Source organism: Melanerpes formicivorus, unplaced genomic scaffold (assembly GCF_026170545.1).
Source record: "Melanerpes formicivorus ecotype bairdi unplaced genomic scaffold, bMelFor1.0.p_v2 SCAF_4, whole genome shotgun sequence".
Classification (NCBI taxonomy): domain Eukaryota; kingdom Metazoa; phylum Chordata; class Aves; order Piciformes; family Picidae; genus Melanerpes; species Melanerpes formicivorus.
This window is the reverse complement of record NW_027142356.1, coordinates 3,964,043-3,986,564: the sequence shown is the minus strand read 5'-3', so window position 1 is coordinate 3,986,564 and position 22,522 is coordinate 3,964,043. Positions and strand designations below refer to the sequence as shown.

At 48.3% G+C, this 22,522-nt stretch overlaps 1 protein-coding gene across 1 annotated transcript in view; it reads left to right on the top strand.

Annotated features, from left to right (window-relative positions):
* The window catches only part of UNC5C (unc-5 netrin receptor C), a 372,372-nt gene extending 351,720 nt beyond the window's left edge, over positions 1-20,652 (top strand). The window contains exons 12-16 of the mRNA XM_068136717.1: positions 2,351-2,584; positions 9,496-9,645; positions 10,782-10,946; positions 14,446-14,624; positions 15,885-20,652. Coding sequence (XP_067992818.1) covers positions 2,351-2,584; positions 9,496-9,645; positions 10,782-10,946; positions 14,446-14,624; positions 15,885-16,050 — 894 coding nt within the window. The 3' untranslated portion in view covers positions 16,051-20,652. The remainder of the gene's footprint in view (positions 1-2,350; positions 2,585-9,495; positions 9,646-10,781; positions 10,947-14,445; positions 14,625-15,884) is intronic.
* The last annotated feature ends 1,870 nt before the right edge of the window (positions 20,653-22,522 follow it).

Genomic DNA, 22,522 nt, shown 5'->3' with positions numbered 1-22,522 from the left:
TCTCCAAGCTGAGCCCTGCACATGCACACACACACATATGCATGCACAGCCCTGCAGCATCAGTGAAGACCAGCACCTCCAGCCAGATTGTGGTGGGTTGAAATTCCCCCCCCAACAGAAAATTGCCAGACCAGCTCAGTTGGAAGCAGGTGAAGCTGTATTTACAAGCAAAATTACAATCCAGAAATAGGAAATGCAGTGAATATGTATAAAATACATAACATTTACAAATATTTACAGGTATTTACAATTCATAAACAGCACAAGAACACCTCCTGGACAAAACCAGGGGGCTAATAATAGCTTTCCCACTCCCTGGCCCCTTCCCTCTACCCCCCTGTACACAACGGACAAGAGAAAGAGCAGAGAGTTGTTTGTTAGTACTTAGCCACAGCAAAGCACAGCCAAGGTCAGCAAAAGCCAGGTGAAGAACCAGACAGAGCGGAGGGAGTGAAATGAGAAGGAAAGTTAGCCTACACAACCAGCTTATGTTTGTAATCTCTCCAACGGGATTATTTAGAATCATAGAATCAATAAGGTTGGAAGAGACCTTAAAGATCATCAAATCCAACCTGTCACCCAAGACCTCATGACTACTAACCCATGGCACCAAGTGCCACATCCAATCCCCTCTTGAACACCTCCAGGGATGGTGACTCCACCACCTCCCTGGGCAGCACATTCCAATGGCTAACAACTCTCCCAGTGAAGAACTTTCTCCTCACCTCGAGCCTAGACTTCCCCTGATGCAGCTTGAGACTGTGTCCTCTTGTTCTGGTGCTGGTTGCCTGAGAGCAAAGACCAACCTCCTCCTGTCTACAACCGCCCTTCAGGTAGTTGTAGACAGTAATAAGGTCTCCCCTGAGTGATTTATTTACATCCTACCACTTTCTGCTCAAGATCTGTGGAAAATTGTCTAGGTACAGCCTAAAACTACCACACAGATCCAATTGCCATGTATGGTTGTGTGTGGGTGGGTGCAGAGCCTTGCCCTCCAGAAGGATGGTTCCAGCCCTACAAATATGGCATGTGAGGCTAGAGAGCCTGAGCTTAATGCCACATCTTCGTTGGGCCCACACTGTTCAGCTGCCAGATGTGTGCATTGTGCTGCAGACCTGCAGGCAGCAGAGATGAAGCAGCTGAGTTGTGCCAAACAGGCTACCAGGATGGTTGAGGAACTGGAGCACTGCCCTGTGAGGAGAGGCTGAGAGCCCTGGGGCTGTTTAGTCTGGAGAAGAGAAGCCTGAGAGAGGATCTAATAAAGGTTTCTAAATACCTGAGGGCTGGGGGTCAAGAGGGAGGGGACAGGCTCTGCTCAATTGCACCCTGGGATAGGACAAGGGGCAATGGATAGAAACTCCAGCACAGGAGGTTCCACTTCAACATGAGGAGGAACTTCTTCACTGTGAGGGTCCCAGAGCACTGGAACAGGCTCCCCAGAGAGGTTGTGGAGTCTCCTACTCTGGAGGCTTTCCCGACCCATCTGGATGCACTCCTGTGTGACCTGTGCTGGTTTCTATGCTCCTGCTCTGGCAGGGGAGTTGGTCTCAGTGATCTCTGGACCAGCCCCTAACATCCTGGAAGCCTGTGATGTGGCATTGCAAGAGACAGCCATCATCCACTGCTGCCTTTTCACTTCAGCTCTCTCTCAAAGCCATTCAAGGCACCTTGTGTTGCGTGCAGGACATTACATGCAGGGTTGAATGGAGAAATTAGCAGGGGAGCTGTTTTTCTTTATGCACAGGGTGTGGATGCTGTCTGCATTTGGGTTGCATCTATTTTGTTTTCTTTCTACTCAGCCTCTAGTCCCACCACATAGGATTATTTCAGCAGAGCAGCAGGTGATATTTCATACAGACGTGGCATTCAGCCGCAGCAGAGGTTACTTCCCTTCCTTGAGTTTTCGTAGCCCCATATTGTCATGCTGAGGAAGTGAAAAGCAATTAATTATTCAGCATGCTTGCCACCGCTGATTTTAAATCATGGTCACCAAAGTACAAGTCCTGCAACACCTTTTCCAATAAAGTATTGGTGATATTTTAATTATCTGCCTAACTCTATCGAGGGCATTAAAAGCTGCTGCAGGGCCCAGGGGAAAGAGTTAACATGTCTTAGGGGAGTGAAGACAGGAGGACCTTTCTAGCATCATCATCACCACCAGCACCCCAGAGAAATTACTCCCTCTCTATGCAGGAGAAAAGCCAGAAGCAGGAATTTTAAACTTTGATTCATCTAAGATGCAAACAGCAAGGACTTTGTGCATCAGCCAGGCTTGACAGGGACACTGCTGCCTCGAAGGAGAGCAGCTCTGAGGAGCTGGGAGCAATAACTTGGCCTCTTTCTCCCCTAGGATGTGGTGGTGGTTGGAGAGGAAAACTTCACCACTCCGTGCTATATCCAGCTGGACACAGAAGCCTGCCATATCCTGACGGAAACCCTCAGCACCTATGCCTTGGTGGGGCAGTCAATCACCAAAGCAGCAGCCAAACGTCTCAAACTGGCCATCTTTGGACCCCTGTCCTGCTCATCGCTGGAGTACAGCATCCGGGTCTACTGCCTCGATGACACACAGGATGCCCTTAAGGTGGTTGTTGCTCTCTTGCTTTGCTTTCTCTCCCTCTCCCTCTCCCTCTCCCTCTCCCTCTCCCTCTCCCTCTCCCTCTCCCTCTCCCTCTCCCTCTCCCTCTCCCTCTCCCTCTCCCTCTCCCTCTCCCTCTCCCTCTCCCTCTCCCTCTCCCACAGCTGCAGCCATCACTGCCACTAGGCCCTCTGCTCTGTGTATTCCTTTTCCCTGGGTTATTTTTCTCACTAGAAGAAGAGCCTGACAGCAAGCTGCTGTTCCACAGTTTAACCCCCACACACTAGAAATTGTCCTTTGCATAGGGATCTCACATTATTTTCTTCCCACTCCTCTTTTTCCCTCCCTTTGTTTACCTGTATCATATCCTGAATCCTAAGATTTTGTGCATTATTAAAAGGCCATAAGGTACACGAAGCTTCATTTGTTATTCATGCATTTTTAATGCTAAGTGCCAGCTCCCCAGAGATGGGGAAACATATAAATGCTTCTTTGTAAATAGTTGATAATGATAAAAGAAGCTTCTCTGGGCTGTTAATCACTGCCTGCTTTCATACTGCTTTATTACACCTCTTGGCATGCAGCTTTTTGTGTCGGGAATTCACAGCTGAAATAAACCAAAGCCGGTGCTGTCTCTGACTACATAACCTCACTCTGGCTGCATGCACACAAGCACACCCTCACTACATACAGATGAGCAGCTAGAGAACCATGCTTGCTATTTCTCTTTATAAGTGCCTGTGCTTTTACAGGTATTATCAATAACAGAAACACTTAGTAAGTATTGTAGCTTCAGCTGCACAAGTGTGAAACAGAGACCTCATCAGTCTCTACAACTACCTGAAGGGAGGTTGGAGTGAGAAGGGGGCAGTCTCTTCTCCTTAGTGGCAAGGGACAGCACCAGAGGAAATGGTTTCAAGCTGTTCCAGGGGAGGTTCAGGCTGGATGCTAGGAAATATTTCTTCCCAGAGAGGATTCTCAGCCATTGGAATGTTCTGCCCAGGGCAGTGCTGGAGTCACCATCCCTGGAGGTGTTCAGGCAGTGTGTGGAGCTGGTGCTTAGGGACATGGTTTAGAGTTGACCCTAAACTGAGTTGAAGGTTGGACTGGATGAGCTTGGAGGTCTCTTCCAACTGAATGTTTTCTGTGATTAAATGGCAGGGCTTTGTGGTGGGTTGAAATTACCCCCAAAATACAATTGCCAGACCAGCTCAGTTGGAAGCAAGTAAAGATGTATTTACAAGCACACTAAAATCTAGAAATATGAAATGCAATGAATATGTGCAAAATATACAACAGTTACATCTAGTTACAACTTATAAACAACACAAGAACCCCCCTGGACAAAACCAGTGTGCTACCAATAGCTTCCTCTCTCCTTCCCCCCACCCACCCCCCTGTACAAGGGAAAAGCAAGAGGAGAAAAGCAGAGAGCAGCTTGTTAATAGCCACAACAAGAACACAGCCAAGGTCAGCAACAACCAAGCAAAAGCCACCAGCTAGTATCAGCTAGAGCAAAGAAGCCAAGAAAAAGAGAGAGAGTTAGTTTATACAACTCTATGTCAGTTAACAGACCACTGGGATTATTTAGGCTTTATTTTCCCTTTGCATCCAATGGTAATTTATTTGCATTCTTCCATTTTCTAGTCAATCTGAGGGAAATTTCCTAGGCATCAGCCTAAAACTGCCACAGGCTTTTATCTTTAATGGTAGCCAGTGCATCTTCCCAAATGCCTCTTTGCAGCCAAGTAAGTTCAAAGCCAGATTCATCCTGGTGCTGTGTATGCTTTTATTTCCTTAGCTCTGTGGGGGAATTACTGGGATTTAAACCCAGGTGTACTGGCTGGGAGATCTTTGTGTTTTTCAGAGCAGTGGCTTCCATAAGTGCAAGTGGCATGCTCAGTTTTACTCTGATACCAAGGCCTGCCTGCTTAGGCTTTGCTGAGGGAATACTCTTTCAGCCTTCCACTGTGCATACAAAAGGCAGTAAAGTGTAAGGGTTGAAGCAGGCACATCATGACTTCATCATGTGTCTGTCTGTATGCTGTCAGTGTGTTGTGATCAGGCTTTTAGAAACAATTATTTTCCTGGGTCTGGTTTCCCTTCTGTTTTTCCTCTTTAAAAATAGTGAAAAGGACCTTTCATAGCAATCAAGCTGCAAAAGCCTGATGGTTTTATGCCTGTGCTGTGTAATGCAATTTTCCTTGGGTTCATCGAGGCCTGAGGTAATAACAAGCGAGTCAGAGGAGCCTTGGACAGACAGCTAATGCAGTCAGAGCTGGGGGAATCCAATTAGGTGTTACTCATGAGCTGTTGGTTTGTTTCTAATAGACTGTGAGGAGAGTTGTGAGGTAATCTGATTCGGTGCAACAGCAGAAAGGATCAGGAGAGGCACTGAGCAACACAGAGCAGGCAACCAAATGCATTCTGTTATTATTTACCACTAGTAGTGAGCCTGCCATATGCTGAGTATGTCCTAAGGGCCACCAAAGACAGAGCAGCAGTTGCAGTACCTAGCAAGGTGCAGTATTTATCCAGCAGGCCTTTCCCCTCTCCTGATGCAGCTTCACAGCTGCCAGTGCCTGCAGTACAGTAGGAAGTCTAACAGCTTCTCAGTTGTTGTGGGAGCAGCTTTGCAGGGTTGCTGGGGGCTGTGGAGCAGTGAGCTCAGTGCTGCTCACATGTGCAGCATCCCCTGTCCTGCAGGGACCTGAGGCACTTGGGTGGGATACTCACAAAAGCGCTTTCTGAGGAAGGGCGAGAATGGCAATGACCTTGAGCACTGGTCTCTTCTTTAAGAGTGATTTTTGCACTTAGAGGGGGAGGCCTGAGCTGTTCCACTGTAAAAAAGAAAGTCCTAATACAGTAACTGTAAAGAAATCCAGCTGCTTTATTTCCAGCTGCTTTATTTCCATCTGCTTGTTCACCTATGGCTTTGATATTGAGGGATGTGAGCTCTGTGTGGAACAGGCTGACCAGCCTGACAGATTTAGCCAGGCTGGAGAGCTGGACAGGGAGAAGTGGAATGAAGTTCACCAAGGGCAAGGGTAGAGTCTTGCACCTAGGAAAGAACAACCCCATGGACAAATACAGGCTGGGGACTGACTTGCTGGAGAGCAGTGAAGGGGAAAAGGACCTGGGGGTGCTGGTAGATGGGAGGTTGACCATGAGCCACCAGTGTGCTCTTGTGGCCAAGAAGGCCAAGGCCATTCTGGGGTGGATTAGAAGGGCTGTGGTTAGTAGGTTGAGAGAAGTTCTCTTCCCCCTCTACTTTGCCCTGGTGAAGCCTCTGAAATATTGTGTCCAGTTCTGGGCCCCTCAGTTCAAGAAGGACCTCAGGGAACTGCTTGAAAGAGTCCAGCACAGAGCCACAAAAATGATGAAGGGAGTGGAACATCTTCCTTATGAGGAGAGCCTGAGGGAGCTGAGGGCTTTTGGAGAGGAGGAGCCTGAGAGGTGACCTCATTCATGTTGATAAAGCTGTGCAGGGTGAGTGCCCAGAGGCTGGAGCCAGGCTCTGCTGGGGCTGCCCAATGCCAGCACAAGGGGCAGTGGTGGAAGCTGAGGCAGAGGAAGTGCCATGGAAACAGGAAGAAGAATTTTTCCATTGTGAGGGTGACAGAGCCCTGGAAGAGGCTGCCCGGAAGGTTGTGGAGTCTCCCTCTCTGGAGATATTCAAGACCTGCCTGGATGTGCTCCTGTGTGATCTGCTCTAGGTTCTCCTGCTCTGGCAGGGGGGTTGGGCTGGATGAGCTTTTGAGGTCCCTTCCAGCCCCTGAGATTCTGTGATTCTGTGACTGAGGGCAAGTGAATGATTTCAGGCTTTAGGTAGGGTGGCATCCCCCAACCTGCCTTGTGCTCTAGAGTAACTCTTTTCCACTCTTTTCCAAATGAGGGGGATGGAGGGAAGGAGTAACAGGCATGGGATGATCTCTCAATTGTTTATTGTGTATTTTTCTCTCTAATGAAGAAAGGCAAAAGCTTAGACTGAACACTGGTGCTTGCTTGTGCCCCACTAACAAGAAAGCTCTTTCCAAATTCAGGTTGTGGCTGTCCTGGTGGTGCCGACAATGGAGTGATTCCTTATGCGTCTTCCCTCTCCTAGGAAGAGGATAAAGGCATCAGTCCCAGCTCACCAGAGTGGTGAAAGGCAATGGGGAGCACAGCCAGAGCCACCCCAGCACAGGGCAAGCAATACACAGCTCAGATTTTGGCTGAGGAGAGCATAAAGCACCAGCCAGCAGGATGAGCACTGCTCTAAATAAAATGCCATAGGGCTAAAGCCAACCTGCAGGGCTGAAGAGCAGGACAAATCATGGCTCCAAATTAATTGTGATTAACTGAGTAGCATGGAAGAAGCACAGGCTGCTCAGCATCCTCCAGTTGGAGCCCACTGTAGAGGGGCTACAGTGACCAAGGGTGACTACCAAAAGTGGGTACCAGAAATGGGATATTGAATCTAGATACATAGAACTGGTGGCTGGAATGGTGCAGTGCTTCCCTTACAGTGGCACAGCCCAAGAGCTGGCACTGCACGGGCAGCAGCAGTTGTGCCTGAGAGGTAGTGTCTGCAATTAGCTCATGCAGTGCCACAAGTCATCCACTGGCCCTTCCAGGGAGATAATTTGTATGCAATGAAGATCTATAGTAATCAGATAATTACTATCAATTGCTCTTTGCATGTCTTGATAGGATAATTAGGGGACACTGGAAAGAAGGAAGAATTGAGTCACAGAATAACTGAATTGTCAGGGTTGGAAGGGACCTCAAGGATCATCTGGATCCAACCCCCTGCCATGGGCAGGGACACCTCACACTACAGCAGGTTGCTCACAGCTACATCCTGCCCGGTCTTAAAAATCTCCAGGGATGAGGCTTCCTCCACCTCCCTGGGCAATCTGTGCCAGTCTCTCACCACCCTCATGGGGAAGAATTTCTTCTAACATCCAATCTGAATCTACCCATTTCTATCTTTGTTCCATTCCCCCTAGTCCTAGCATTATCCTTCAATAGTCTACTTGCAGTTGAATCTCCAACTTTCTGGAGTTTCAGAAGGAGTTTTGAGAGAACAAAAAGTCTGGGCTTCCAAATTTATGATGACAGGAACTAGAGATAAAGATTTGGCTAAACAAGTAGAAGGGGAGGTGCTTCTCTTCTGATCAGGTCATCATGTCTGGCCACTGACGCTGTAGCCCTCTCCCTTCTCTCTTCCCCCTTGCCAGCCAGGGGCTGTCTTATGCCAAATCATAGAATGACAGAATCATAGAATTATGAGGGTTGGAAGGGATCTCAAGGAACATCCAGTTCAAACCCCCCTGACATGGGCAGGGACACCTCACACTGTATCAGGTCCTCAGAGCCACATCCAGCCTGGCCTTCAAACTGTCCTGCAATCATTTGGTTTTCACTTTTGGCTCTGAAGCTGACACATAACCATGGATAGGTGATTTGCTGTGCTTTCTTGTAAAGGTGCAACAGTGAACATCTCTGTTCTGAGAACGTGAGGGTGAATTGGCATTGATAAATGCTTCAACATTCAGGGACTGGATGAGGGATAGACTGTAAGCATGTGGTCTGTTGTGTGATGCTTTGCTGTTTGAAGATCATCCTTATGATGATCTCAGCAGTCCCTCTGTTTCTTTTCTTTTATACTTAAAGGGAAAGCATCCATTTAATTCTGCATCATTTCCTCAGCTGCTTTGTAGATGACCTTGCTGGAGAGATGTGTGTTCTGGGCTCTTATCCATCAGAAATCATAGAATCATAGAATCATGGAATCAACAAGGTTGGAAAAGACCTCAAGGATCACCAAGTCCAACCTGTCACCCAACACCTCATGACTACTAAACCATGGCCCCAAGTGCCACATCCAAGCCTTTTTTGAACACCTCCAGGGATGGTGACTCCACCACCTCCCTGGGCAGCACATCCCAATGGCAAATTACCCTTTCTATGAAGAACTTTCTCCTCAACTCCAGCCTAAACTTCCCCCTGCACAGCTTGAGACTGTGTCCTCTTGTTCTGCTGCTGGTTGCCTGGGAGAAGAGACCAAATCTTAAAACAGGATCTAAATGGTGTGATTCACACAGAACAGAGGAGCACAATCTCTTCTTTCCCACCTCCTGTGCATTTATAATTCATTTGCTAGTCTGATTTGTGGGGTTTGTTTGTTTGTGAGTGCTTTCAAGATCATTATTGCCTGGCTGGAAAGGGGAAGTGCTGACCAAAAAAGAGCCAAAAGCATGTTGTCTACAGATGTGAAAAACTGTATCCTATAAGGCCAAGGCTTTGCATTGATGTTACAGGGCATAGCCTCCATCTAAAAGGTTTCCTGAGTTTTTGGTTTTGTTCCTTTTCCTCCAATGGCTGATAATCACTATTTTAGCTTCTGCCAGGTCCTGGAACAGAAGCTCTTCTAGTATGCTAGCTAGACCCTGAATGTGACCAAGAGTAGCTTGTTTTGTGCTTAGCTAAAACACAGGCTCCTTTTCAGTTGGCCTGAGGCAGAATCACAGAATGGCTAGGCCAGAAGAGACCTCCAAAGCTCATCCAGTCTGACCTCCCTGCAGTCAGCAGGGACATCACCAGCTAGATCAGGTTGCCCAGGGCCTCACTGAGCCTCACCTTGAAGGTCTCCAGGGAAGGAGCCTCAACCACCTCCCCAGGCAACTTGTTCCAGTGTTCCACCACCCTCATGGTAGAGAACTTGTTCCTAACATCCAATCTCAATCTGCTCTTCCCCAGGTCAAAGCCATTGCCTTTGTCTCTCTCCAGCCTTCTTGTAGCCCCTTCAGGTACTGGCAGGCTGCTATTAGGTCTCCCTGGAGCCTTCTCTTCTCCAGGCTCAACACCCCCAGCTCCCTCAGCCTGTCTTGGTAAAACCTGATCACTTCCTCCTTTTTATCCCAATTCTGCAGGAGGTCCTTCAGCTGGAGCAGCAGATGGGAGGGCAGCTTCTGGAGGAGCCCAAAGCTTTGCATTTCAAGGGAAGCACCCACAACCTGCGCCTGTCCATCCATGACATTGCCCACTCTCTCTGGAAGAGCAAACTGCTGGCTAAATACCAGGTGAGCACTGCAGACTGTGGCCCATTGTGGCACAGAGCCTCGTGGCCTCTATGAAGGGGAGGCTGGACACTGTAGATGATAGCTCAGGGGAAAGGGCAGGATCCACTTCACTGTGAGAACTCACAGTTTAGATATTCCTTCTACCACAGCATAAGGCAAGCCTGATTCTAGGAGTGCTTTTCCATTCCAGCAAAACAAAACTTTCCTGAACAGTGTCCTAGTTTAGAGCAGGACAGATGCTTTAATGCCCCAAAAGGGGCAAAAGAGTAATGCTCACACAAATGGCTTGGACAGGCATGGAAAGGTTAAATGCAAAAGCTATTCATACACTACAAAACTACAAAGCATTAGTGATGAGCATATCCAAAGCATACAAAGTCCCTTTGCCACACCAAATAAAACCCCAGTGCTTCCCTTCTCCCCACCTGGGGTGCACCCAAACCCCCCAGGGCTCACTCTTCCCCCACATGGTTAGGCTGGTCTCAGACTTCCTTCTTAATCAGGCCAAGGAGGCCTGAGATACTCCCTCACCATTACCTGATCAGAAAGCATCTCCCATGGGAGCAGAGAGGGAAGAAAAAGACAGACAATGACTTTGCAACCAGGTTTATTACAAGGGTGCAGGATTGATGGGTAGCAATCCACTATTGCCTGTGTCCACACACTGAGCTGGACACTCTAGACACTGGAGGTGTAACTCTGTGGCTTCAGTTTAGGAGGCACCCAGCCTAAACTGCCACAACCAGTCATTGGCTGAGCATTTCAAAACTTCTCATAGCCATGAAGGAAACACCAGGTGTCTGTTCTCTGTCTGTTCTCTACCCCAGCACTTCCCAAGGCCTCGTCTTAATGAGGCTGTTTCTTGATCAGCACACTGTGTTTCATGCTCAGAAGTGCTGAACTCTTCTTCTTCAATCCCTACAGCAGACCACTGGCATTGGACTCTAGCAGTGAGGTGTAAAGAAATGCAGTGACACACAAGGGGTGTTTAAAAAACACCAGGTGCCCAGCTGCAGTTCTTTGGACAGATTTTCCCCTGGAGTATTTGCAGTGACAGCAGCATGGGGTCATAGAGCATCCATGCCCTGGTCTCTCATCCCTCCCTAACTGTATTTTGGTTTGCTTCCCTGCTGCAGGAAATTCCCTTTTATCACATCTGGAGTGGATGCCAGAGGAACCTGCACTGCACCTTCACACTGGAAAGGTTCAGCCTGAACACCGTGGAGCTGGTCTGCAAACTCTGCGTGCGGCAGGTTGAAGGAGAAGGGCAGATCTTCCAGCTCAACTGCTCTGTCTCAGAGGTAAATGACATCAGTGCACTTCTCTCTCTGACTGCAGGAATGTGGGAGAGCTGAGGAGGTACATCCTTTCCCCTTGCTACCCATTCAGTGCTTCCCCTTTCCCTTCTGACTGCTAGCATGGATATGAGGGATGGATTAATTCATTGCTCTGTATGGTGTTCAATTTCTGTTGGTTCCTTTCACCTGGGAGGCAGCATCCCTCTTTCCAGGGAAGGCAGCCCTTCTAGTATCTGTGTGAAGGACCTCTTTGCCTACCACTCCAACCAATCTTTGTGATGAACTGCATGGTCCTGCTTCCTGGTAGTGCATAAGGCCAGCATGCCCCACACTTCCCTGGAAAGGGAGGAAGGAGAATAGGAACGTGGCATTGCCAGATGTCTGCATAAGCTCCCTTCTGATCTCACATAATAACTGATCTGGAGGCAGGAATGTCAGATGGGCTCATTGAAATAGGCAGTGAGCAGGGACATCCCCAACTAGATCAGGTTGCCCAGGGCCTCCTCCAGCCTCACCTTCAATATCTCCAGGGAAGGAGCCTCAACCACCTCCCTGGACAACTTGTTCCAGTGTTCCACCACCCTCATAGTAAAAGAACTTCTTCCTAACATCCAATCTGAATCTCCTCTTCTCCAGCTTAAAGCCATTGTCCTGTTCCTGCAGGCCTTTGTCTCTCTCCAGCCTTCTTGTACCCCTGTTCAGGTAGTGGGAGGCTGCTGTTAGGTCTCCCTGGAGCCTCCTCTTCTCCAGGCTGAACACCCCCAGCTCCCTCAGCCTGGCCTCACAGCAGAGCTGCTCCAACCCCCTCATCATTCCCGTGGCACTGCTCTTCATGTTTTGCTACTGCTGTTACCTTCAACAATTTTTCTTTTGATGACTGACATTTCCCAGCACAAAGAAATGACCTTAAGTTTTGGAACACTCTTGCTGATGCTGGAGAATTTTTGCCCTTTGGGCAAAAAGCAAGCAACATGTTCAGGTGTGAAGTGGCATTAACTCCAGGGAGCATGCTGGTGGCTTTTGTACCTTGTCCCCATAGCAGCTATGAAGAGCAGGCAGCAATTGCTGGTGACTGACTTGGGGAAGGGCTGGAAGACCACTGACAAAAGTTACTTGTGCTCTAGGGCTCTGATGGTGTGCATCATTACCCACAACATCTGCTTGGTTATTGGGTATAAAGTTACATATTCAGCTGGGGACTGCACAGCATTAAAGACAGATGGTAAAACAAGTATCATAAACAATTATTGTAATAAGTGCTGCATTGAGGTAATCTCTAATTTAACCTCACAGAGAAGAGAAAGGACTAAGAATAACTTTAATGAAATGCAAGTATACACTATAATCATCTTCAGCTGCATGTGTGTAATAGGGCCTGGTAATGGATTCAGAGGGAACAGGATAATATTCTTGTCTTGTGCTGTGATCCCATCCATCATGGATGAATAGAAGAAAGGAATAATGCCACTGCTATCAAGGCTGCCCCTGCTGCAAAATTGGTTGACATGTAGTGATGTTTCTGAGCCCAAATGAGGGGCAGGAGGATCTTGGCCTGCTAAGGGCTGGCATAGAGGCTTCTGTCAACTTTGCTACTAGAAGAAATACCTAAAACTCAGCTGGTTTGATGACAGGAAGTACCTGGAAATACAGTAACTGCATAGTGAAAAGCAATTTGTAAGCCCCTAGAGGCTTTTCCAGCACAAAGAAATGACCTTAAGTTTTGTAACACTCTTGCTGATGCTTCACAGGTTGTTGTGATAAAGAGATCAGATCAGGTATCAGGAAACCTTAGCTGTGGTTCCTCACACTTTCTTCTGGTGACTAAGTCACAGAATCATAGAATCAACCAGATTGGAAAAGACCTCAGAGATCATCAAGTCCAACCCATTACCTAATACCTAACACCTCCTGACAAGTAAACCATGGCTTCAGGTGCCACATCCAACCCCTTTGGTCTGCCCTTCAGCACCTTGTTGTGCCTAAGCAAATCCAACCATCCAAACTGACTAACTACCCTTGTTCTAGCAGCTACTGAACCCCTCTTTCTACCTACCCACGGGTGCTAAATCCTTCCAAGCCAGGAAGAGATAAAATCCTTGCCCAGAAGAGCCAACCCCCTTGTTACTTTCAGTAGGACACATTACAGCTGTGTCTTGGGGATCCTCCCAGCTGAAGGACCACATTGGAAAGCATCAACTCCTATACCCACAGAGGACAAGCTGGCTGTGATTTCCCCTTTGAAATGTTGCTGTCACCACCTTTAAGCACAGTGCTGATCTTTGGGAGGAGGGTGACAGCCACCCCTCTGCCCTGAGTGCATACACTCCATCTGTCTCCAGTACAGAGATAAAGCCCTGAGAAAATGAGGGATCAGGTTGTGCCTGGGGTGATATTAACCATCTCTCTGTGGTTTCAGAGGGCATAGATGCTGCTAAAGAGATGTCAGCAGTGGAGTCTGGTGCTGCTGCCTCTGGGGGGGCAGGAGGGGGCTCCTGCCAGCCAAACCCAGAAAGCTTCATTCTGCTTTAGTCATAGCAATTTGTTATCAAATGTGTCGAAGTGCCTGACCTTTCGTTATTCCCAACAAGAGGTTAATTAAGCTGGTCTTAATTTTGCCCAGCCATAGCAATCTTCACCCCCAAAAAAAAACCCCAAAAGAAAAGAAAAACCCAATCTGCTAGCCACCCAAAGTCAGCTATAAATACTGTTATGTTTCAGGTGACTAACCTAAATGTGTGATTAGCAGGGGGCTGCTGCCCTTTAACGCAAGTACCACAGAATCACAGAATATTCCTGGTTGGATGAGACCTCAAAGATCTCCAGTCCAACCTTCAGCCCAGTACTGAGGTGTCAACCCTAAGCCATGTCCCTAAGCATCAGGTCCACACACCACTTGAACAGTGCCAGGGATGGTGACTCCACCACTGCCCCAGGCAGACCATTCCAATGTTTGAGAACTCTTTCAGTAAAGAAATATTTCCTAACACCCAGCCTAAACCTCCCCTGATACAGCTTGGAACCATTTCCTCTGCTCCTATCACTTGTCATCAAGGAGAACAGGCTGCCCCCTCCTTACTCCAGTTGTAGAGAGCAGTGAGGTCTCCCCTCAGCCTTCCCTTCTCTATACTGAACACCTCCAGCTCCCTCAGAAGCTCCTTGTAGGTCATATGCTCCAGGTTCTTCTCCAGCCTTGTTGCCCTTCTCTGGACATGCTCCAGCACCTCAGTGTTCTTCCTATAGTGAGAGGCCCAGAACTCAACACAATATTCAAGGTGTGGCCACACCAGTGCTGAGCACAGGGGGATTGTCACCTCCCTATCCCTGCTGCCCACCATGTTTCTAGTCCAAGCCAGAATACCACTGGCTTTCTTGGCCCCCCGGGCACTGCTGGCTCATATTCAGTGTGGCAATGAGTCTCAGAGGATACATGACAGCAGTCATCTTTGCACTCACTAGTGAAACTGCTGTATTCATTTATAGTTTGCTTTCTTCCCAACCTCAGGAGCCTACTGGCATTGATTACCCTCCTGTGGACTCTGCAGACACCATCACAACCATCGTTGGGCCCAGCGCTTTCAGCATCCCCCTCCCGATCAGGCAGAAGCTGTGCAGCAGCCTGGACGCACCCCAGACCAGGGGCCACGACTGGCGGATGCTGGCCCACAAGCTCAAACTGGACAGGTGAGTGGGGCTGCCTCTGTGTGCTCAGGCAGCAAAGCCCCTTGGCAGGGATCTACCTGCTGAAGGCAGGTCACAGGCTCACAGAACATTAGCGGTTGGAAGGGACCTCCAGAGATCATTGAGTCCAAGCCTCCCTGCCAGAGCAGCATCACCCAGGGCAGTCTGCACAGGAATGCATCCAGGTGGGGTTGGAAAGGCTCCAGGGAAGGAGACTCCACAACCTCCCTGGGCAGCCTGCTCCAGGGCTTCATCACCTTCACTGTAAAGAAGTTTCTCCTCATGTTGAGCTGAAACCTTCTATGCTCAAGCTTGTACCTGTTGTTCCTTGGCTTATTCCCCTGCACCATCCAGAAGAGCTTGGCCCCCTCCACTTGACCCCCACCCTTTGGCTATTGATAGACATTGATCAGATCCCCTCTCAGCCTTCTCTTCTCCAGACTAAACAGCCCCAGGGCTCTCAGTCTCTCTTCCCAGGGGAGATGCTCAAGTCCCCTAAGCATCCTCCTGGCTCTCCCTTGGACTCTCTCCAGCAGGTCTCTGTCTCTCTGGAGCTGGGGAGCCCAGAACTGGACACAGGATTGCAGCTGTGGTGTGAGCAGGGCAGAGCAGAGGGGGAGCAGAACCTCCCTAGCCCTGCTGGACACACTTTTCTTCATGACCATAACCACATTCATAACCATAGAACAAGATGGGTCTACAGACACAGGGGATGATCACCAGCAATGGGGATAGGTTGAAATGAGGATAAGTTCACAGGATCACAGGGGCTGAAAGGGACCCAAAGAGATCATTGAGTCCAACCTCCCTGCAAGAGCAGGACCATAAAATCTAGCTCAGGTCACACAGGAACACATCCAGAGTGGCCTTGAAAGTCTCCAGAGAAGGAGACTCCACAACCTCTCTGGGCAGCCTGTTCCAGTGTTCTGGGACCCTCACAGTGAAGAAATTCCCCCTTGTGTTGAGGTGGAACCTCCTGTGCTGCAGCTTACATCCATTGCTCCTTGTCCTATCACAGGGAGCAAGTGAGCAGAGCCTGTCCCCCCTGCTCCTGACTCCCAGCCCTCAGATATTTACTAACATGTATTAAATCCCCTCTCAGTCTTCTCTTTTCCTGACTAAAAGGCCCCAGGTCCCTCAGCCTCTCCTCATAAGGCACATGCTCCAGTCCCCTAATTATCCTCACAGCCCTAAATTGAAATCAGTGTAGCAAAAAAAAACCCACCCAAACCAACAAAGCAGTTTCCTTTCCTCTTGTTGCAGGTACCTGAATTATTTTGCTACGAAATCCAGTCCCACCGGGGTGATCCTGGATCTCTGGGAAGCCCAGAATTTCCCTGATGGCAACCTGAGCATGCTGGCGGCGGTCCTGGAAGAAATGGGGAGGCACGAGACCATTGTTTCTTTGGCAGCAGAAGGAAGTTATTGATGCAGCCTTGGCCTGACCAGGAAGGACAGACGCAGGGAGCAGTCATGCCCTCTGATTGCAGACCAGAATGGAAACGGAAACCCAGACCCACGAGCTACACCGGAGACGTTTCAGAGAAGAAAGCAAACAAACAAAGGAAAGGAGACCCCCCCCCAGCCCCCACCACCCCCAGCCCCGACCCTCACACACGCTCTCCTCGTGCAGCACCACAGGATCTGAAAGAAACCACGCAAAGTTGTACCTGGGAAAGAAAGATGAACCACCCCTAACGTTCCTTCCTCTCGGCTTGGCTGTACGCTGCTCGGTACAGGATTTTACAGTTTCCTAGGAAACGCTTTTTATTGCTATCCAGATATATGGATGAACTTTCTTAACAATCCCAGTTTCTATGGATGTTGTTTACATCAAATTCTGGACAGGGGTAAGGAGGCTGTCCATGGCCCTTTGTATGAGTTTTGTTTGCTTGTTTGTTCAAAGCCATTCTAGACAAAGCTATGGACAGCTGGCTGTGGCTAGTTCAGGATATTGGTTTCTGGCAAATGCGGAGTTTTGGCTACAGTTGTGTACAGCGGTTGTCTCCCAGTGATCCTCCTGACATTGTTCTGTTTCCTAGACTTCCTTGTAAAAAAAAACAAAAACAACAAAAAAACCACAAAAACCACAAAAATAGAACCCAAGGAAATCAGAGTTTAAGAGGTATGCACCTGGAAAGCAGCTACTCAGGTGCTAAGCAGGAACGCACAGAACATTCCCTCCCTTCCCCCATCGAGTCCCACTGAGCCTGTGTGGGGAATAGCTGTAGGACAGTGGGGAACATAGGATCATAGCTAAGTCTCAATTCACAGCCTAGTAAGGGCATCCTTTCCACCTCCATGAGAAATGGGGGAGCTGGACATGCAATTCAGAGTGGTTAGAGGAGAGGGGAAAAAAAGAGATAGAGAAAACAAAAAGAGATACAGAAAGCAAAAAGAGATACAGAAAGCAATTACAAAGAGATACAACAGAAAACAACCGAAAGGAAGAGAAGTTGCTATGATAATTATTTACTATTTAGTGCAGGGAGGAGGAGGATGATGATGATACTTTATTTCTAATCTTGTCAGCAGCAGAATGAATCATTCCTGTTTTTATGGCACCTGTTGTCCCCTTCCCCTTCTGAGACATGTCCCTCTAGATGCTGTCTGTCTTTCCCTTCTCCAGACATTGCACTCTTCCTCCAAAGCCCTCTGCTAGCCCACCTGGGTTGCTCACCTCATGTTAGGGTTGCTGTGCTTCATAGAATTGTCAGGGTTGGAAGGGACCTCAAGGGATCATCCTGTTCCAGTGCCCCTGCCATGGGCAGGGACACCTCACACTACAGCAGGTTGCTCACAGCCACATCCAGCCTGGCCTTAAAATCCTCCAGGGATGAGGCTTCCACCACCTCCCTGGGCAACCTCTTCCAGATGCAAAGGTGGAAGAAACTAGTGATGCTCTGCTGAAGCCACTGCTCTGCACTCCCAGAGGGTCCCCCTCCCCAGGATGTGTCACACCACCTTGGAGTCTCCAGTTTGCAATCCTGTCCCGAGGTGGCTATGAACCAGTGACAGCCTCCCAGTTCAAATACATGGAGACCAGAAGCAAGCATGTGGAGGCACTGATGTTAACCACCTGAGCTGTGCATCCAAAGTGGGCCTCCCACATGTCTTGCTTTGCTCTGAAGTGGTGTGGGAGCCCGTAGTTCCCATTAGCTTCCCATGGAGCTGCAGGTACTCTTACTGAAACCCACCACTGGCAGTGCTACTGGGAGTCCTCTGATGGGTCATTTTGGGGTGGGTGATTTTGGGGTGAGTAATTTCTGTGATTCTGTCATTTCTGGGTGAGATCAGCAGATCTCCACTGACACCTGAGGCTTGCTGCAGGCAGGGAAGGCATGGGCTGGTGTAGGGTGATGCAACAGTGAAGTCAAAATCCTGTGTGCTGCAGTGTCCTGCTTTCACTGAGCTCCCTCCATTGCCACTGCTTGGGCAGGACGGTGTAGATCCTTGCTGGCTGAGCAGTGGGACATTTGTCCTTCTCTGCTACTTCTCTCTTGGCCATCACAGGTGAAATGGGAACCTGGCAGAAGAAACAAACTCTTCTTCTGTCAGATGACTTTGCAATCATAGTATTTTTTTCTGCCTAGTGAAAAGTCTGACTCTGCTACATGCCAGTGCATAGAATCACAGCAGTTTTACTGCCAAGCTTCTCTGTCTTCTGATGCTAGTGCAAAAGAGGCTTTCTTCCCCAGCCCCTCCACTCCAGGTCTCCTGGCTTCAGTGCACACATGCCTGCATGTGCCCATGTACATACCCCCACGCCGTGTGCTGTCAGAGACCTGAACTGGTTTCTTTTCTGTGGTGTTTTCAGGTTTGTTTTTCCCCAGGGCTTTCCAGATCGTGCCTTCAAAGGTAACACTGAAAAATGTCATTGGGCAAAGTGAAAGCAAAAATTGCACCTGACCTTTTCCCCATTTTCCCATATAGGCTTGGGACTTTGTTGTGGTTTTGAATTTCTCAGCTCCCAGACACCAGCAGGATTTGGACTGACTGACTGACTGCTGGGGAGTGCCCACAAGTGCTCCTCTCCTTCCCTGACAGAGGTAACCAGGCAGTTTGGAAAGCAGCATTTCAATCAGAGGCCAGAGGCCAGACATTCCAACTTTCAACATCTGTCTGCATTTTACCTGTGTGAGCCTTCACCTTGTGTTAATGTGGAGATGCTAAGGACATCTTTTCAACACCCAACCTTATCTTTCTTTTTCACCTTGGCCATCTGATGTCATAGAATCACAGAATTGTCAGGGCTGGAAGGGACCTCAAGAATCAGCCAGTTCCAACCCCCCTGCCATGGGCAGGGACACCTCACACTACAGCAGGTTGCTCACAGCCACAGCCAGCCTGGCTGCAAAAACCTCCAGGCAGGAGGCTGCCACCACCTCCCTGGGCAACCTGTACCAGTGACTCACCACCCTCATGGGGAACAACTTCTTCCTAACATCCAATCTGAATCTAGCCAGTTCTAGTTTTGCTCCATTCCCCCCAGTCCTATCACTCCCTGACACCCTCAAAAGTCCTTCCCCAGCTTTTTTATAGGCCCCCTCTAGATACTGGAAGGCCACAATGAGATCTCCTCAGTCTTCTCTTCTCCAGACTGAACAACCCCAACTCTCTCGGTCTGTCTCCATAGCAGAACAGCTCCAGCCCTCTGCTCATCCTCATGGCCTCTGGACACCTTCCAGCACCTCCAGATCCTTCCTGTACTAGGGGCTCCAGAACTGGACACAGTGCTCCAGGTGGGGTCTCACCAGAGTGGAGTAGAGTGGGAGAATCACCTCCCTCAACCTGCTGGCTATGCTTCTCTATGTTGCCCACTGCAGTGATAACAGAAATCTTGCTTTCAGCCTCAGGAGGTTTTGATAGGGGCTGGCAGCTCTGCCCTTTCCCTACATTTTTAACTCTCCTTAAAGCTCTAAAATGTCTCTTAAATGATACATCTCAGTTTTTCTTCCTCCTGTTCCATCTTTAGGTGTAACCAATTACATTCAGTTGGTGATTTTTCATCCTTCCTGTGTAACTTCTCTTCTAAGGCAGGTGCGTGAGCTGAAGTGTCCTTTGGCCCCTTCCCTCTTCAGCTCGGTCTTTGTTCGGTTGCCCCAGCTCACTGGTATTCCTTGCTCTCAGCTTTTCTAGGTGGGCAGCACATGCCCCCATCTCACTTGTGGCTTGCCAGAGAACATCTCATAGCTACCTGTATCGCTTATGTCAGCTCTCTGAGGAGCATCCACAGAGAGGGAAGGAGGTCAAGAGCATTCTTGCTGGTCAGGGCGGTGCCATCACTGTTGCTGGGAGTCGGATCTGCTTTTCTTCCAGCCCACCTGCTCAAAACCTTTCCCTCACCAGCTGCAATCACGGGCTGGATGGTTTCTTCACACTCCTGCTCCATCTGTCTCAGTCGTGACAGGGCTAAGGAGAAGCAGGAACTGCCAGGAGGTGGAAATTTCTTCCACAGAACCACACTTCATCCCAGCAGCTCCATGCTCATGCTTTGCCACTGCTGCCAGGGGCAGCTCCCACCTCACCTGGCACACCCACTGCATTTGGGTTGCTCTTTTTTTTATGTTACTTTTCTTTGGCCGTTTTGTCTGAGGGTCCAGCAGTGACAGGGCATGCGGCTGGGCAGAATGATCCTCATCCTGCTGCCCCGAAGAAACAGGGTGGGCAGCAAGGGCTGCCAGCGCCGCCGATTCAATGTCGGTGGGCGAAAAGCCAGCGGCGCTCCCTTCGCCTCGGCCGGCGTGGGCACAGCGCCACCTGGTGGGGCCCGGCCGTGCCTCCAACCTGTCGCCACCGCCGCTGCGAGCAACAGCGCTCGGCATGAGGCGAGGGGGGGTGCAGCAAGCGGCAAATAAATTTGGCAGACAGAGGTGACTTTTAAAAGTTACTGTTACAGTTTGTGTCAGGTAAAGACATCTGCTTTGGAAAAAGAAAATGTAAAAGTTAAAATTAAAAAAAAAAAAAAAAGAAAAAGGGAATAGGAAAAGGGAAAGGGAAAAAGAAAAAGGGGAAAGAAAAAGGAAAAAGAAACAGAAAAAAAGGAAAAGGAAAAAGGAAAAAATAAAAAAGGAAAAAGGAGAAAAAAAGAAAAAAAAAGAAAAAGGAAAAAGAAAAAGGAAAAAGGAAAAAAGAAAAAGGCAAAAAAGAAAAAGAAAAAAAAGAAAAGAAAAAAAAAGAAAAAAGAAAAGAAAAAAAAAAAAGAAAAAGGAAAAAATAAAAAGGAAAAAAGGGGAAAAAAGAAAAAGGGAAAAAGAAAAAAGGGGGGGAAAAGAAAAAGGGGAAAAAAAAAAGAAAAAGAAAAAAGAAAAAGGAAAAAAGAAAAAAGATAAAGGAAAAAGGGGGGAAAAAGAAAAAGAAAAAAAAAAAAGAAAGAAAAAAAGAAAAAGGTGGAAAAAGATAAAAAGGTTAAAAAAAAGGAAAATAAAGAAAAAACAAAGAAAAAGGAAAAACAAAACCAATCCAACAAAAAGGCTGCAGGCTTCTTACCCTCCAGGTATTACTGCTTTGGAAAATGTTTAGCCTTTTAGTCGTCACCTTTGGCTCCGTGCTGTAGCAGTCTTGCTGCTCCCCACATCATCTCACTTCATTCCATGTTGATTGCTAGCGCTATAAATAATATATATGATATATTATATGAAATATATAGAAACTATTTACTGACTTCAAGGGGGGAAAAAAAGACAACCAACCAACTGTGCTTTTCGAGTGAGCAACGCCATCGGAGGCAGACACTTCGCCCAGTTTGTTTTGGTTGGTTGGGGTTTGGGGGTTGGTTTGTTTTGGAGTTCAGTTCTTTTTGTCTTGTGTTCTTCTCAAGGTGGCAGTCAGCGTAGAGGCTGAGCTTGGGGCTTTGCTTGGGGGGGAGGGGGGGAAGGGGGGGTGTCCCCCAAATGTCCTGCTCGCAGCTGAGCTCACAAAACAGTGCAAAAGCTGAGCAAAAGTTACGAAGCAGTCAGGTTTTGCTTCCATGAGTGGTGGTTTGTAATTACCTCCCCTCCCTCCCCCCCCCAATAAAAATTGGCAGACTAGCTCAGTGGAAGCAAATGAAGCTCTGTTTACAGGCAAAACTATGATCTGGAAACATGAAATGCAACTAATGTCTACAAAATAGACAATATTTACATGGATTTGCAAGATATAAACACAAGAAACACACCCCCACCCCCCTCCAGACAAAACCAGGGGTTCTACTGATAGCTTCCCCCTCTTCCCACAGGACAAGGAAGAAAAAGGAGGAACAAAAAAAAACCATTAAAAAGAGGAGAAAAGCAGAGAGTAGCTTCTTGGTATTTAGCCACAACACAGAAACACTGCCAAGGTCAGCAACAGCCAAGGAAAAGCTACCAGCTGGTATCTGCTAGAGTGAAGAAGCTGAAAAGAGCAGGAGTTAGTTTACACAACTAACTTTATGTTAGTTATCAGACGCAGGAGCTGATCATTCAGAGCTTGTCATTATTTCTCCCTTTTCCATCCAATGCTAATTTATTTACTTTCCACCCCTTGCCTACTCAAGCTGCGGAAAATTTCCCCAGGCATCAGCCTTGAAACCTGCCACAAGATGGGAGACCAAACCTCTTTTTCTCTCCTTCTCCTCACGCTGGGCAGAAATGCAGACACTCATGAGACATGTTGGAGCTTGGGATGCCACAGAGCAAACATGTCTGTTCCTTGGGTTTCTTGCTATTTCTGGTGCTTACATATAGAATAAATGTATTTACAACTCCCTGAAGCCCAGCATTGTGGACAGTGTCCTTATGTCTTGCATTGTTACCTACAGCGGGATGCTTTTTGCTTCTTTTCTTCTTATTTGGGGTGGGGGTAGGGGGTGGGGGAGGTGGGATTATGGAGAAAGGGATGGGGGGGCGGGGGGGGCTTTAGACCATTGTATGCTCTAGCCA